This window comes from Panthera uncia, chromosome A2 (assembly GCF_023721935.1).
Source record: "Panthera uncia isolate 11264 chromosome A2, Puncia_PCG_1.0, whole genome shotgun sequence".
Taxonomy (NCBI): Eukaryota; Metazoa; Chordata; class Mammalia; order Carnivora; family Felidae; genus Panthera; species Panthera uncia.
This window is the reverse complement of record NC_064816.1, coordinates 145,594,105-145,608,675: the sequence shown is the minus strand read 5'-3', so window position 1 is coordinate 145,608,675 and position 14,571 is coordinate 145,594,105. Positions and strand designations below refer to the sequence as shown.

General features: G+C 40.3%; 1 protein-coding gene across 2 annotated transcripts in view; it reads right to left on the bottom strand.

Moving 5' to 3' along the window:
* Positions 1-7,313: 7,313 nt before the first annotated feature.
* The window catches only part of NUP205 (nucleoporin 205), an 86,117-nt gene continuing 78,859 nt past the window's right edge, over positions 7,314-14,571 (bottom strand). Inside the window, exons 39-44 of one of the 2 annotated variants that reach the window (XR_007460096.1) lie at positions 12,595-12,761; positions 10,956-11,079; positions 10,344-10,472; positions 9,718-9,791; positions 8,448-8,530; positions 7,576-7,662 (exon numbers count right to left, since the gene is read on the bottom strand). Coding sequence is in view for 1 of the 2 variants with exons in the window: in XM_049641898.1 (XP_049497855.1) it covers positions 7,510-7,662; positions 9,718-9,791; positions 10,344-10,472; positions 10,956-11,079; positions 12,595-12,761 (647 nt within the window). In the remaining variant the exon portion in view is untranslated. Of the gene's footprint in view, positions 7,663-8,447; positions 8,531-9,717; positions 9,792-10,343; positions 10,473-10,955; positions 11,080-12,594; positions 12,762-14,571 lie in introns of both variants that reach the window. The other variant, XM_049641898.1, reaches the window with a different exon arrangement.

Sequence of the window (14,571 nt, the reverse complement as noted above, 5' to 3'; positions counted from 1 at the left end):
CCCAAGTCCCAGGCCTGGCTGGATAGTTTTGGTCGTTCATATGCCGGGACGCCAGTCCCCCAAATCCCGCTTCTGGAAACGTGGGTCGGGCCCCGGGATCTATATTACTACCAGCACCCCGACGATTCTGATGCACTTAGGCTTAGGACTCCCTGAACTGCAAGGAGGGCAGGAGGCCATCCCCAGGTGCAAAGCAGAATCCGAGCTTTTGCAACACGATATACCCGGTCCTCATGCAGAAACCATGGAGGGGAGGAGCGCTGTACTTTGCAAAAGTGCCGCATGTATGCTATGGAAACTGAAAGGAGCACCTATGAGAGAGGTTAGGTGCTTAAGTTGGAGGCCTTTGGAGCCTGACACAACTGTGTCCAATTCATGACTGCCTTCGCTTCCCGGTTACTTAACCTCTTTGAAGTTCGCCTTCCTTCTCTGTAAATGGGTCTAATGCCAGCTCCCTTGCTGAATTGTGGGAATCAAGTGAGACATGAGGGATCAATAAATGCTTGTCATGTAAACTGGTGAGGCCAGTGAGCTCTAGGAGACCTCTCCCCATCCTGTCTCCACACAGAGCTTGCCCTATCGTATTATGAGCCACCTCTCGCTCCTGGTCTTTGAAACCCTCAACAACCTCCCTTAACACGTGCTTACAAAGGATGACCACCTTTTCTCTTTGCTTGCAACCTTCAGAACTCACCCTTGTCTATTAAGCAGAACTCTTGTTCCAAACTATAACAAAACATACTAGTTTTAACCCTATGGAGTGTATGATAGAGATACAGTGGACAATGATGAGGAAGAGGAAAACGATCGGGAATTAAGAAGCATTTTCTCTCCATTTCTGCTTTTCTCCATAAAGTTACAGATCAAAAACAAAACAAAGCAAAACAAAACAAAAATAGAAACAGTAAAATTGCTAGAGGAAAAAAAGGAGAAATTGTTTTATAATTTCCAAACTGGAAGGTTCATGAAACAAAATTCAGAAGCCATAACACAAGACTGATAAAATCAACCATCTAAAAATTAAAAATTCCTGTATGGAAAAAAAAAAAAAAAGATAAAACAAGTGAGAAAGGACTAATTTCCTTTGTATGAAGAGTTCCTACAAATCAATGAGACCAACAACCCAATAAAATGTGTTCAAAGGATATGAACAGCTCACAGAAAAGAAATACAAATAGCTCAAACATATGGAAAGATACTCAGTGGCATTCACACTAAGAAAAATGTAAATTACTACCATAATGAGGTATCATTTTTCTCCTGATTGGCAAAAATCAAAAAGCTTGGTAACACATTTCATTGGAAAGAGTAGGGAAACAGGCATAGTGATTCAGTACTGATGGGGATACAAACTGTTAAAACTTCATTGGAGGGTAATTTGGTCAAAACTATCTTAAGTTTAAGTGAGCAAACCCTTTGTCTCAGCAACTGGGTTAAATTGTGTATGCTCAAAAATATTCACTGTAGCAAGAGATTGGAAACAGAGATCATGCCATTCTCAACAATCAGTGCCGGAGGGATTAATGACCTAATGAGGAGGCAACATTTTTTTTAAGGTTTTATTTTTATGTTTGAGAGAGAAACCACAAGTGGGGGAGGGGCAGAGAGAGAGAGAGGTGGACAGAGCATCTGAAGTGGGAGCCAGATGCAGGTCTTGAACTCAGGAACCATGAGATCATGACCTGAGCCAAAGTTGGATGCTCAACCGACTGAACCACCCTGGTGCCCCAGAGGAGGCAACATTTTTAAACTGTCAAAAGACAATACTGAAAAGTAGATTTATGACCCTCAAGTTTTATAATAGTTTTGGCCAAATTTAAAATAAAACATAAAGAGTACATGCACACACATCCTCAAGGAAAAGATAGATTACATTAAAATGTAAGCTTCTACACCATAAAAAAAATTCAAAGGATAACCAAATAGATTGGGAGAAAATATCTGCAAACCCAAAACTGAATACACTAAAGCCCTCTAAATTTATATTTACCACCTACACATAAAAAGAAATCCACAACCCCCCAAAAAATAAATCTTATAAACAGAGAAAAAAAAAAGGTAAACAATACACAAAGTTTGCAAGTGGGGATGCCATTTTACACCCACAGGATTGGCAAAAATTTTTCAATACATGATCACCTAGGTCGAAAACCTAAAAGAATCAACAAGAAAACTCATGGAACCAAGTGATTTTAGCAAGGTTGCAGGATACAAAGTTAATACACAAAAATCAATTGCTTTCCTATATACCAACAATGAATAGGTGGAATTTGAAATTAAAAACACAATACTTACACTAATACCACCCAAAATGAAACACTTAGACACTGATCAAAATATGTACAATATAGATCCCTATGAGGAAACCCACAACATTTTGATAAAAAAGTCAAATAAATAAATAAATGGATACACGCCATGTTCACAAAAGATTCAATAACATTGTGAAGAAATTAGTGTTTCCGAACTTCAACTATAGATTAAAGGTAATTCTAATCAAAATCCCAGCAAGATATTTCATGGATATCAACAAACTGACTAAAGTTTATCTGGACAGGCAAAAAACCCAGAGTAACTAACACAGTATTGAAGGAGAACAAAGTTGGAGGACAAACACTACTCAGCTTACTGGAAGACTGCAGTAATTAAGACAATGTGGTTGGCAAAAGAACAGACAGACCAATGGAATAAAAAAGCCTAGAAACAGACCCCCATAAATATAGTCAAGTGGTCTTTGATAAAAGAGCAAAGGCAATACCACAGTGTAAAGTTAGACTCCTCAACATGCAAATAATAATAATAATAATCCACATGCAATAATAATATAGTAATATTATTATAAACATATATTATATATTATATGAATGTTATTATAGTAATAAATCTAGACACAGACCTTATATCTTTCACAAAAATTAACTCAGAATGGACCACAGACCTAAACATAAAACGCAGAACTATAAAACTTCTAGATGAAACACGGGAAAAAAATCTAGATGACCTTGAGTATAACGATATCTTTTTAGATACTCTAAAGGCATGGTGCATGAAATAAATGATTGATAAGCTCGATGTCATTAAAATTAAAACTTCTGCTCTCCCAAAGAATACTAAAAGAGTTAGAAGAAGAGCCACAGACTGGGAGAAAATACTTGCAGAAGACAAGTCTGAAGAAGAACATGTATCCAAAATATCCAAAGAACCCTTAAAATTCAACAATGGGAAAACAATCTTACTTCAAAAATGGGCCAAAGGCCTTAACAGACACCTCACCAAAGAAGATATACAGATGGCAAATAAACATGAAAAGATGCTCCACATTGTATGTCATCAAGGAAATGTAAATTAAACAAGAGGTACCAATTAGAATAGCCAAAATCCAGAACACTGACAAGCCCCGGTGAGGATTCAGAACAAGAAGTGTCAAATATTGCCGGGGGGAATGCAAAATGGTACCACCATTTTGGAAGACAGCTCAGCAGTATCTTATAAAACTAAACTATCTTTACCATATGACCCAGCAATCGTGCTCCTTGGTATTTGCTCAAAGGAGTGGAAAACCTCTGTCCACACCATAACCCATACAAGGATGTTTATAAAAGCGAGATTTATTCATAATTGCCAAAACTTGGAAAACAACCAAGATGCCCTTCAGGAAGTGAGTGGATTAAAAAACTGTGGTACATCCAGACAATGTAATACAATTCAGTGCTTAAAAAATAAAAAGTTATTAAACCATGAAAAGATTTGGAGGAAGCTTAAATGCATGGTACTAAGTGAAAGAAGCTATTCTGAAAAGCCTACATACTCTGTGATTCCAAGTATATTAAATTCTGAAAAAAGACAAACCTATGGGAACAATAAAAAGATAACTGATCGGGGCGCCTGGGTGGCTCAGTCAGTTAAGTGTCTGACTTTGGCTCAGGTCATGATCTTGCGGTTTGTAAGTTCAAGCCCCGGAGTCTGGAGACCGTTTCAGATTCTGTGTCTCCCTCTCTCTCTCTCTGCCCCTCCCCACCTCAAAAATAAACATTAAAAAATTTAAAAAAAATAATTGGTTACAAAGGTTATGAGGGTGGTGGGTAGGAGGGAATGGAGAAATGAACAGGCAGTGCAGATCAAGATTTTCCTCTGTACGTTACAGTGATGGATACACACCCAGAGTGAACTGGAAGGTAAAAACCATGGGCTCTGAGTGATTACGATGCATCAATGTAGGATCATCCCTGGTCAAAACGCATATTCTGGTGAGTGAGGCTGATAGGGTGGGGGAGGCTGTGCATGTGTGGGGGCAGCGGGTATATGGGAAGTCTCTGATTCTTTCTCTGTTTTATTGGAAACTTAAAACTGCTGTAAAAAAATAAGTCGTTAGAAAAAAACAAAAGTATGACAATTGGAACTGTGCTTAATGGTATGAAAAAACAGAAACTCTCACCCCATGGGTAGGAGTAAATTGGAGCAACCACTAAGAAAAATACAGCAACGTCTAGTGAAATTTAGAACTCTTAACCTCTGTCTCAAGATTTCCACTCGTAATTATGTGATCCAGAGAGGCCTTCTCACATAGCACATGTCTCATCCAAGGAGACATGTATGATAATCGCTGCAGCACAGCTCGTAATAGCAAATACAAACACAAATAATAGCGGGAATTTAAATGTACACCAGTCCACCAACAACAGACGGCATAAATTTGGGTATCTGTAAAATCGGTAACTACCATTCAAGATTTATAATAAATGAGTATGAGCAATTATTAAAAACACAATGCTGAACCAAAAAAAAGCAAACTACAAATTGATCCATTAGTAGGACAACCCACATATCAAGATTAACAACCTATAAAACAAGGGATGGGTTAAATAAGTGATGGGGATTAAGGACTGCACTTGTGATGAGCATCGGGTGATGTATGAATTCCTGAATCACTATGTTGTACACCTGAAACTAATACAACATTCTGTTAACAGGAATTAAAATAAGAATTAAAAAAAAAGTAACCCTGTAAAACAATACTTGTTAATGTCTATGGATACACACATATGTAGTAGAAGCATAAAACATGAATGGCAAATTCAACAATAACTTCATGACAATGGTTACCTCTGGAAGGGATGTAGGGGAATTGGGAACAGGAAGTTCACAGGAGCCCCAACTGTATCTACCATAGTATATTTCTTTAAAAGAAAAAAAAAAAAAAACCATTCTTGGCGTGCCTGGGTGGCTCAGTCATTTAAGCATCTGACTTCAGCTCAGGTCATGATCTCATGGTCTGTGAATTCAAGCCCCACATTGGGCTCTGTGCTGACCACTCAGAGCCTGGAGCCTGCTTCAGATTCTGTGTCTCCCTCTCTATCTGCCCCTTCCCTGCTCATACTTTCTTTCTCAAAAATCAACATTAAAAAATCTTTAATAAAAAAAATAAAAATAAATTCTTGAGCAAATAGGGTTAATTTTAAGATTTGATGAAGTATGTAACATGAGGATAGAGTGGGTGTCTGCATGTTTATAATATTGATATTATTTGTATGATCAAAACCATACACAATTTTTTAAACCTGAGTTAATGATAAAAGCAGTGGCAGAGGGGCACCTGGGCGGCTCAGTTGGCTTAAGTGTCCAACTTCGGCTTAGGTCATGATCTCACAGTTTGTGAGTTCAAGCCCCTCATGGGGCTCTCTGCTGTTAGCACAGAACCTGCTTTGGATCCTCTGTCCCTGTCTCTCTCTGCCCCTCCCCTCCTCTCTCTCTCTCAAAAATAAGCATTTTTAAGGGCACCTGGGTGGCTCAGTCGGTTAAGCGTCTGACTTTGGCTCCGATCATGATCTGCAGTTTGTGAGTTCGAGCCCCACATGGGGCTCTGTGCTGACAGCTCAGAGCCTGGAGCCTGCTTTGGATTCTGTGTCTCCCTCTCTCTCTGCCCCTCCCCAACTCGTGCCCTATCTCTCAAAAATAAATAAACGTTAAAAATAAGCATTTTTTAAAAAGCAACGGCTGATAGTTTTTGGAAACATAAATTCAGTCTCAAAGTATCAACCCACAGATTATTCATTACAAGGGAAGAAAGATAACCTTTACAATGCCGGTGTGTCAAACACTACCTTAATTAAGTGCGCAAACTTAAAATAATGGGACAAACTGATAGGAACCTCCTGATATATGAAGGCATAGTGTCACCCACAGAATTGTAGTATTCTTGCCAAAAATGTTTAAGCTAAACTTAATTTAAAAACAAAAACAAAAGTAACTTTGGGACCCTTTTCAAAACAGCTAACAAGTGTCACATTAATCACCATCTCCCCCCAAAAAGGAGGGGAAACATTTCAGAATCAAGGAAACTAAAGAGATAACTAAATGTAATGTGTGATTCTTGATTTAATTCTGGATAAAAAAAATTAAAGTTCTAGAAGTACATTTTGGGGGCAATTGAAATTTGAATATTGCCTTAATATTTGAAAATTTTATTGTATTTTATTAGCAAATGTCTTAAGTGCAATAATGGTATTATGATTTGGAAGGAAATATCCTTGTTATTCGTTGCTGAAATATTACGGATAAAGTGTCACTATGTCTACAATATACTTGCAAATAGTTAAGGAGAAAAACATAAGTAAACATTTAAAAAATTTTAATATGCTAAAAAGCCACAGAAATTATAAAAAAAAATTATATTTTTAAAAAAGAAACACTATAGAACTAAGTATTAATTTTCTGCTACTCATGAGTCAAGACACTTTTCCCTTTCTCTCCTTTATTTTAGGCTGAACTAATTTATGGCTAGAAAGGGAAAAATGGACTTTGAGATGATGTAGTCACTTGAACATAAGCACAATTGGGCAAGAAGTAGAGTGATGATGGTCTAAATTCTTTTGCCCTAATCGTAGGCATCACATTAATTATATGAGAAATTATCAGTAGGTGATTAATTTGAGAAATTTCACAATCAAATAATTTGGACAAATCCAAATTATTATACTGCCACTAACATGCAGGAAAAAAAATAATTTTAGCAAAGAGATAACTTCCTTTCTTGGGACATTTCTATTAGATCTTCACAGTAGTGAGTACACTATTCTATCAAACAGCATAACTATAGTTTGTGGTCCACTCTACCCCATGGAGTCACCTTGATTATCACAGAAATGCAATGCAAATAACAAAGAGATAAAAAACTGCAATTTCCAGACTATGCCTTTAAGAGAACATTAAGAATTATACCCCTAGGGGAAAACTACCACTGTGGAAAGGGGATTCCCAATAACGTTGATCATTTTCTAGGTAAAATTTCAAAAACGACTAGCCATATGTTTTGTGTCTTTTTTTAAAAAGTATTTATTTTTTACTAGTGAGGTTGGAACCAGGCAAAGAAATTTACAGAAAAGATGTCCATATATAAAGAAAGAAATAGCAAAATATTTTTTGGTCATAATTTAGAAACAAACTAGTCCATAAAAAGGGGACAGTTTTCCCCAATTCTTCTCTTCCCTAGAAGAGTATAAGCACGGGCTCTTAGTTCCTTGATATCCTCAGCAGGCCTCGGATACGTCTGACAAGAGCTTGTATGAAACTATAGCGAGATCGAACTTTCGAGTATAATCCTTCAATGTCCAGAAGTTTCTTTTGTAGTGATTCTCCAAAAGCGTTGATGGCGTCAGCCTGAAGCTAGAGTTAACACAGATGACATTTTGTTATTAAAACTATAGTCTCAAATATTTTTTGTTTCATGTCTTCCAATTTAAACTATCTTTGAAATTTTGTAATGTGGTCCTTTCTCATGTAGCAAATTAACTAAACATTCCTTCTATGCTACAATTTATTGGTATGATATTGTTTTTCCCTCTTTCCTGTCTTCTATAAATGTTTAAAATTTTAAATAACAACAACAAATGATGCTGTTGTTGACATATGGACATACTGCAGTAAAATATTTCCTGACCAGTGACATAAGTTGTTAGGAGTGGATGCCTCTGGGGAAAGAAACAGGATAAACTGGAAAGAAGCTTTTACTTTTTACTTGGTTTTGCAATTAAAAAAAAAAGAAATAAAAAACCATTTCCATGCTTTCACTTTCAAACAATATAAACAGAAGAACCTGGTATACACTTTAGAATTCATGTATTTTAGAATGCACATTTGAGGGGCGTCTGGGTGGCTCAGTCGGTTAAGCATCCGACTTCGGCTCAGGTCACGATCTTGCGGTATGCGAGTTCGAGCCCCGCGTCGGGCTCTGTGCTGACCGCTCAGAGCCTGGAGCCTATTTCAGATTCTGTGTCTCCCTCTCTCTCTGACCCTCCCCCGTTCATGCTCTGTCTCTCTCTGTCTCAAAAATAAATAAACGTTAAAAAAAAAAAAAAAATTTTAGAATGCACATTTGATTTCGAATGGATCTTTTTGGCATAATAGTGAAATGTTAATATTAAGTGCAAAATTAGATAAAATCTACCTGCCTTCAGTTTTGCGGTAAAATCAAAACAGAGTGAGAAGGTTATTTATTAATCCTGCATTTCTTCTCACTTTATAACAGCACAGTCTAATGAAACAGAAATAGTGATTAATTCAACACATATTTATCAAACATCTTCTGGTAGATCTATACTTTGCCTAATTGTGCCCATGACCTAACTGAACATTAAAGCTTACCTAAACAAGTCTAGCCAAAACATGGATTGCTATTATGAAGTCACTCTGGGGCAGATGTAGTCAGGGCTGGGATGAGAGCATGCTCTTTATGATGTCTGGTTAAGCATGGTCTGGAGGATGCTCTTTCCTGGATAAAGCCTAACCTTCAGCTTTAAGAAAGGTAGTGGCCAAGAGGGATTAGGGAAGAGTAGAGAGGCTTTATCCAATCACGGCTAGGGGGGCGCCTGGGTGGCTCAGTCGGTTAAGTGTCCAACTTCAGCAGGTCATGATCTCACAGTCTGTGAGTTCGAGCCCCGCGTCGGGCTCTGTGCTGACAGCTCAGAGCCTGGAGCCTGCTTCAGATTCTGTGTCTCCCTCTGTCTCTGTCCCTCCCCAGCTCACGCTCGGTCTCTCTTTCTCTCGAAAATAAATAAACATTAAAAAAAAAAGTTAAAAAAAAATTATGGCTAAGGACATTCAGATGCCTAGGAACAGATCCAGCTATAATTCATGTACCCTGCTAACTACTCTGTTCCCAAGACTTTCCTATTAGTTTCATACTAAGTTTTCATTTTAATTATTTTTGGAATGCTCTTCATTCATTCCAACATTACTGGCCAAGAGGTTACTAAGTACATACTACTGTATGATACTATGGTCTCCTAAGTGGAATTTGTAATGGCTACTCCCCATCTCTCCATTTAAATTATTTTCTGGAAAATTAAGTGCTGAGTGACACTTTGTGCCTAAAGTCGACAAAGTTAATCTAAAGAAACTGGCGGTTTCCAGATCACATGCTCAGTAATTTACTGAACTCGAAGTTACACCTTCCAGGCACTACTCCCCTAGGATCCCCACATATGAAACCTCATTTAATCCTGACAAAACTGTTTGAGGCTGAATTATCATTTCCGTTTCTTCACGGAGGAAATGGAGGCTCAAAATCAGGTTGTTCAAAGTCCCAGAGCTGTTGGGTGGCCAGGCACGAATTAAAATCAGGTCTTTGTACATAGCCCTGAAAATCATAAACTTATTAACACACTAGGCTCTTCCTTTGTCCTTCCAGAAAAGAACAAGGGTATGAGACTAGAACCTTACCTGGTCTATGTCATGTTGGCTCACTGCAGTCAGACCACTTCTGAAATCCAGGTTGGTTTCTGAAGCGAAGGAATCTAGAGATAAAAGACACAGTCAAAACAGCTTTACCAGGATGCGTCTACTACACTCTGGAAGAATCTGAAGACAATGAACCACAGCGCCACAGAAAACATGGGTCAAGGCTGAGAAATCTATTTCAACTTTCAGTAACTAGAAGCCCCTGGAAAGCATTTCACTTGTCTAGGTCAGGGTCTGCAAGCTTTCCTTCTGTTTCTTTCCCACTAAGGGATCCAATACAAGCTCACTGGTCAAACAGGCTCACTTAATAAAGATCATGGCCCAGGCTGACCCACATCCATTCTTCTAGAAAATTATTTGTGAGCAGGGGACTCTGGAGCTGGCCAGCCCTTAACTGCAAGAAGCTGAAGAGCAGTGTCTTAAGATGTTCATATTGTCCACACAATTTCCCATGAATAGAAGTAAAACACAAGAAATAGCCATGTCTAATAACTAAGTAGCTCTCCATTGCCCAATCCACTCTTAGTAACCTGGAAACAAAAAATAAATAAAAATGTAACTAGGTTTTCAAAGCACTGAGATCTATAGGTTTTCAGAATGAAGTTTACCTTGTAGTCTTCTGCTTTTAAATAAGGTTCTGGAGGCAAACAGGGAATCCTGAGAATCGGTGGGCGTGCAATGTAACAAGTAGTACTCCAGATGGCGCCAAAGAATAAATAGGCAGGTCTCTATGATAACTACAGAAGAGAGCTCGGACTAAAGGAAAACAATCTCATCAAACCAGCTGCTGAGGAGGGGAAAAAAGGAGAGACCGGACCACTTAGTGACATACGCACTGCCTCAGTCTAACCGACAGGGGCAAGGGTCTGTTTCCCTAGAAAGCAGCAAGACGTGTTGAGAGGAATGAGGTGGGGCCGGGGGGAGGGGGGAGGGGGGGGGCGCGTGTGCTGTGCCAGCACAGTCTCCAGTGTCCTTGCTTCCTATCCAGACACAGAGTGACTGTACACATTATCAGGATTACTAGCTACTCTAAAAGGTAAGGAAAAATTTTAATTTGGAAATATATCGGGCATTTACTGGGAAAAAATCAACAATAATTATGTCCTTTTCCATATGGCTTTGATGCCCAAAAAATGTGAGAATCAGTAAACAGTCTCTACATTTAAAGAATCTTTTAAAGGTCACCATTCCAGTTCCCACTGTGACTTCATTAAGGATACAAGAACAAAGGGAAAGTAGTTTGGCTCGATTGTTGATCAACTTCACCAAACGCCGTCTTGCTAGGACATATTTCTGGGCAGTGGAGATTTTCTCAACACCAACAGGCATCACAGACTGACACAACTGAGAACCAGAAACAAACACAGTATTAGTGATGATGTGAACTGTAACCAAAACTTCATGGAATTCTATACAGAGGGTCACTTGCGATAAGCACTGTGAAAAACGTTTGAAGAAGTTTAAATGTCCTTGCAGACAAGAGCTATTATCTAAGCTAGTTAGGAAGCTAGTAACTTTATAGAAAAACAGAGAGCCAAACCAATTACATTCACAAATGAAGATTCACGTGCTGCTTTCTGGAAAAGGTCTCATCCCTGAAATAGACATTTCCAATCTGCTGATGGGCCGACCAACCCTCAACTTCCCATCAAGGTAAAATGAGATGAAACAGTAGGTTTTTCAAGCAGTAGGTTTAACACTGCCATGGAGAAGTTCTCTGACAGCTGTCATGTATCTTCTGAAGAAAACGTACAGTGGATTTCTACAGCCGATACAAAAATATGCTCATCGGCCAGAAACTCCCTTCATCACACCTCTATTTGGCATAAGCACAGAGATGCGATTTACAACCCAGACGCTGGGTTTGGCAGACGGGCTGGGAGGGCGCCACACGCTTCACTGGGAGGCTGCGGGCCCCCTGCGAGGACCGGCACGGCCCATGAGCTGCAATGGGAGGAGGAGGGGCTGTCGGCTGTAAGCCTCCCGATTCCAGGGCTCGCCTGAACCCCACCAATAACTCCCGCCTCGGTACGTGCTAGCTGGGTGGCTTCGGGTAAGTTATTCAAACTTCCAGTGCCTCCATTTCCTCATCTGAGAAAAAAGGCTCATGTGTTGAGCCAGAACTTGTAGCTCAGGGCCTGGCACATGGAAAACACTCAGTGTTCCCTCTGATCGTAAGAGTGGCAAGAAGGGGCAGGCTTGACTACTCTGAAGAGTGACATCGAGTTTTCAGGGGAGTTGGTGCAAACCAGGAATGGCAAATCGGTTCAACATCGAGGCTGCCAAAGGACACCAAGAAGCTCCAGCACTGGGCAAGAGATACCGTGTAGTCCGGCTACTGAGGGAGCAAGCCCGGCAACTCAGCATCTTTAGCTGCAATAAACATCAGCGAGTGATTCTGGCTCGTTGAGAGCAGGCAGTCAAGTCTGATCTGCCATCCCGTTTGTCTGAAAAATTCACTCAACAGATACTGAAGATGCTGAAGGCACAGAGGCATCTTAAGGGGTCACTTCTACTGAATAAGCATCTGCAATGGACACCCAAGTTTCTCAGCACATATTTTAGAGTATAAATTACCAAAACCCTCCTTCAAAGGCCAGCGGCCGTTCTACCGGAGGGCGGGTGGTGTTCTTAAACAAGTGCAGCTTCACTGTATATCAGTGACGTGCTACTCTGCTTCTGAGGCGTGGTGCTAAGGTGAGGGGCTCTTCTTAAAGCCACACAGAGGAACCACTTCAAGCCCTTTCGTCTCCCTGCATACATCATCTTTGCTCACAAGTCTGACACCAGTATTCTGGTCCTTGTGAGGAAAAGCAAAGGCTTCTCGGAAATCTCCACAGCTCATGATGAGGTTCATACCTCTTTTATCTCATCAGGTGGAAGTTGCTCTACATTCTGAAGTTTGTTGACACTCCGTCGATGGCTGTCGTAATAGCTGAAGAAATCATTAGCGCTCTGTTTCAGCAGGTAGACAATAATGCCCAAACCGGGCAGGCGCCAATATGGAATCACTGGAGCTTGAGTATCTAATAGAGTTGATAATAAAAAACGATGTTCCACTTATAAGAATTTGATATGAATCTCGAATGACCTGTTGTGATTTTTTTTTAATTATTATTTATTATTGGGGGGGGGGGGGAAGGGGCAGAAAGGGACGGAGAGAGAGAATCCCAAGCAGACTCTGTGCTCTCGGTGCAGAACCTGATGCGGGGCTTGATTCCACAAATCATGGGATTATGACCCCAGCCAAAATCAAGATTTGGACACTTAACTGAATGAGTCACCCAGATGCCCCTCAAATCACCTGTTTTAAACAGGATATGCCAAGAATTGAAGGGCATGTAACCTATTATTAAAACCAACCCAAGACTACTTTTTTAAAAAAATTTTTTCAATGGTTATTAATTTATTTTGAGAGAGAGAGAGAGAGAGAGTTAGCAAGTAGGTAGGGGCAGAGAGAGAGAGAGGGAGAGAGAGAATCCTAAGCAGGCTCCGCACTGTCAGTGCAGAGCCCGATGAGGGGCTTGAACCCATGAACTGTGAGATCATGACCTAAACCAAAGTCAAGAGTTGGATGCTTAACTGACTGAGCCACCCAGGAGCCCCAACCCAAAACCACTTTTAAATACTTTTGACAGTTCAGAGGAGGGGTTAGGAGCTACTATGATCAGATATGTGCATAAAGCTGAAGACCTGAAGAGAATAAGGAAATCTGGCCGATGGGACACTGACAGAACTTTCCCTTTATCGGGGGGAAGACCTCTTTCAGAACCATTAATTATAAACCTTTGCATCCAGCTTCTCCCCCCGCCCCCGCCATGAACACACAGACGCAAGCCTCACACACAAGTCTGGAGTTTCCTGGCCCCAGGCGAGTAATTCCTGCTTTACCCTACAGCTCTGGTTATGTGGATTCACTTCTGGTCTGCATCTTTCTGGTTGCTGAATTCCCAGCTCAAAGTCATTCTTCCCAAGAGAAGGAGAGCACTAACTGAGATATTCAAATAATATAATGAAATTTAAACTTCAACAACTCTCTTAGCACCATAAGTCCTTTTGGGTAAGAAAACAAAATGATCTGCCTTTTACCTGACTAGCTTCTGATGAAGGTACAAAGGAACAATGGGATGTCGGGAAAGTTTTCTGCAAAGGGAAGAGCTGGCAGGACTGGCGCAGTGGAGCAACTTCCCCTTTGATCGAGGGATTTCTTGAGAAACACCTTAGTAATTTCAAGTTCAATTCGGAGATAATCTTTGTTCAGTGGCTCTAACTACCACGAATACTGCAGGGAGATGTGCATTGGCTTCCTTCTCCACTGTCTCCCTTAACTTTGCTTCTAAGTCACATTTCACAGGTCTTCGTGAAGAGTGGAAGCGAGAAAACAGTTCCTTGTCAGCGGATGTTGCCACCAACCAGGACATCCTGGACTCACATCAGTTGCCAGGTTTCCCTTTCTAGTCCTCAGTGAAGATGTGACAGTCTCTATGATACAGAGCCTTCTGCTGGTAAAATTAGGTACTCTGGTGCCCAGGAACGACTGTATCATTATCTAGTCTGGCAGGAACACATCCAGAAAGAGAATGGTCCAATGCTGACAGTACTCTGGCACATATCAGGAGTTCTCACACGCAAACCTGCTCAAGTCTAGAAAGTATTAAGGTGTGCAGAAGCTACCAGACTTAGCTTCATGGGGACTGCTCACAAAAGAGCTGACTACAGAAAGCAGATTCTGCAGGAAAGATCACAAGGTCCAGGGAGTAGAAGTGCTATAGGAAAGGGCCCTGGACCACAAGTAATAGTACATATACTAAATGATAGACAATAATGACAACAGCA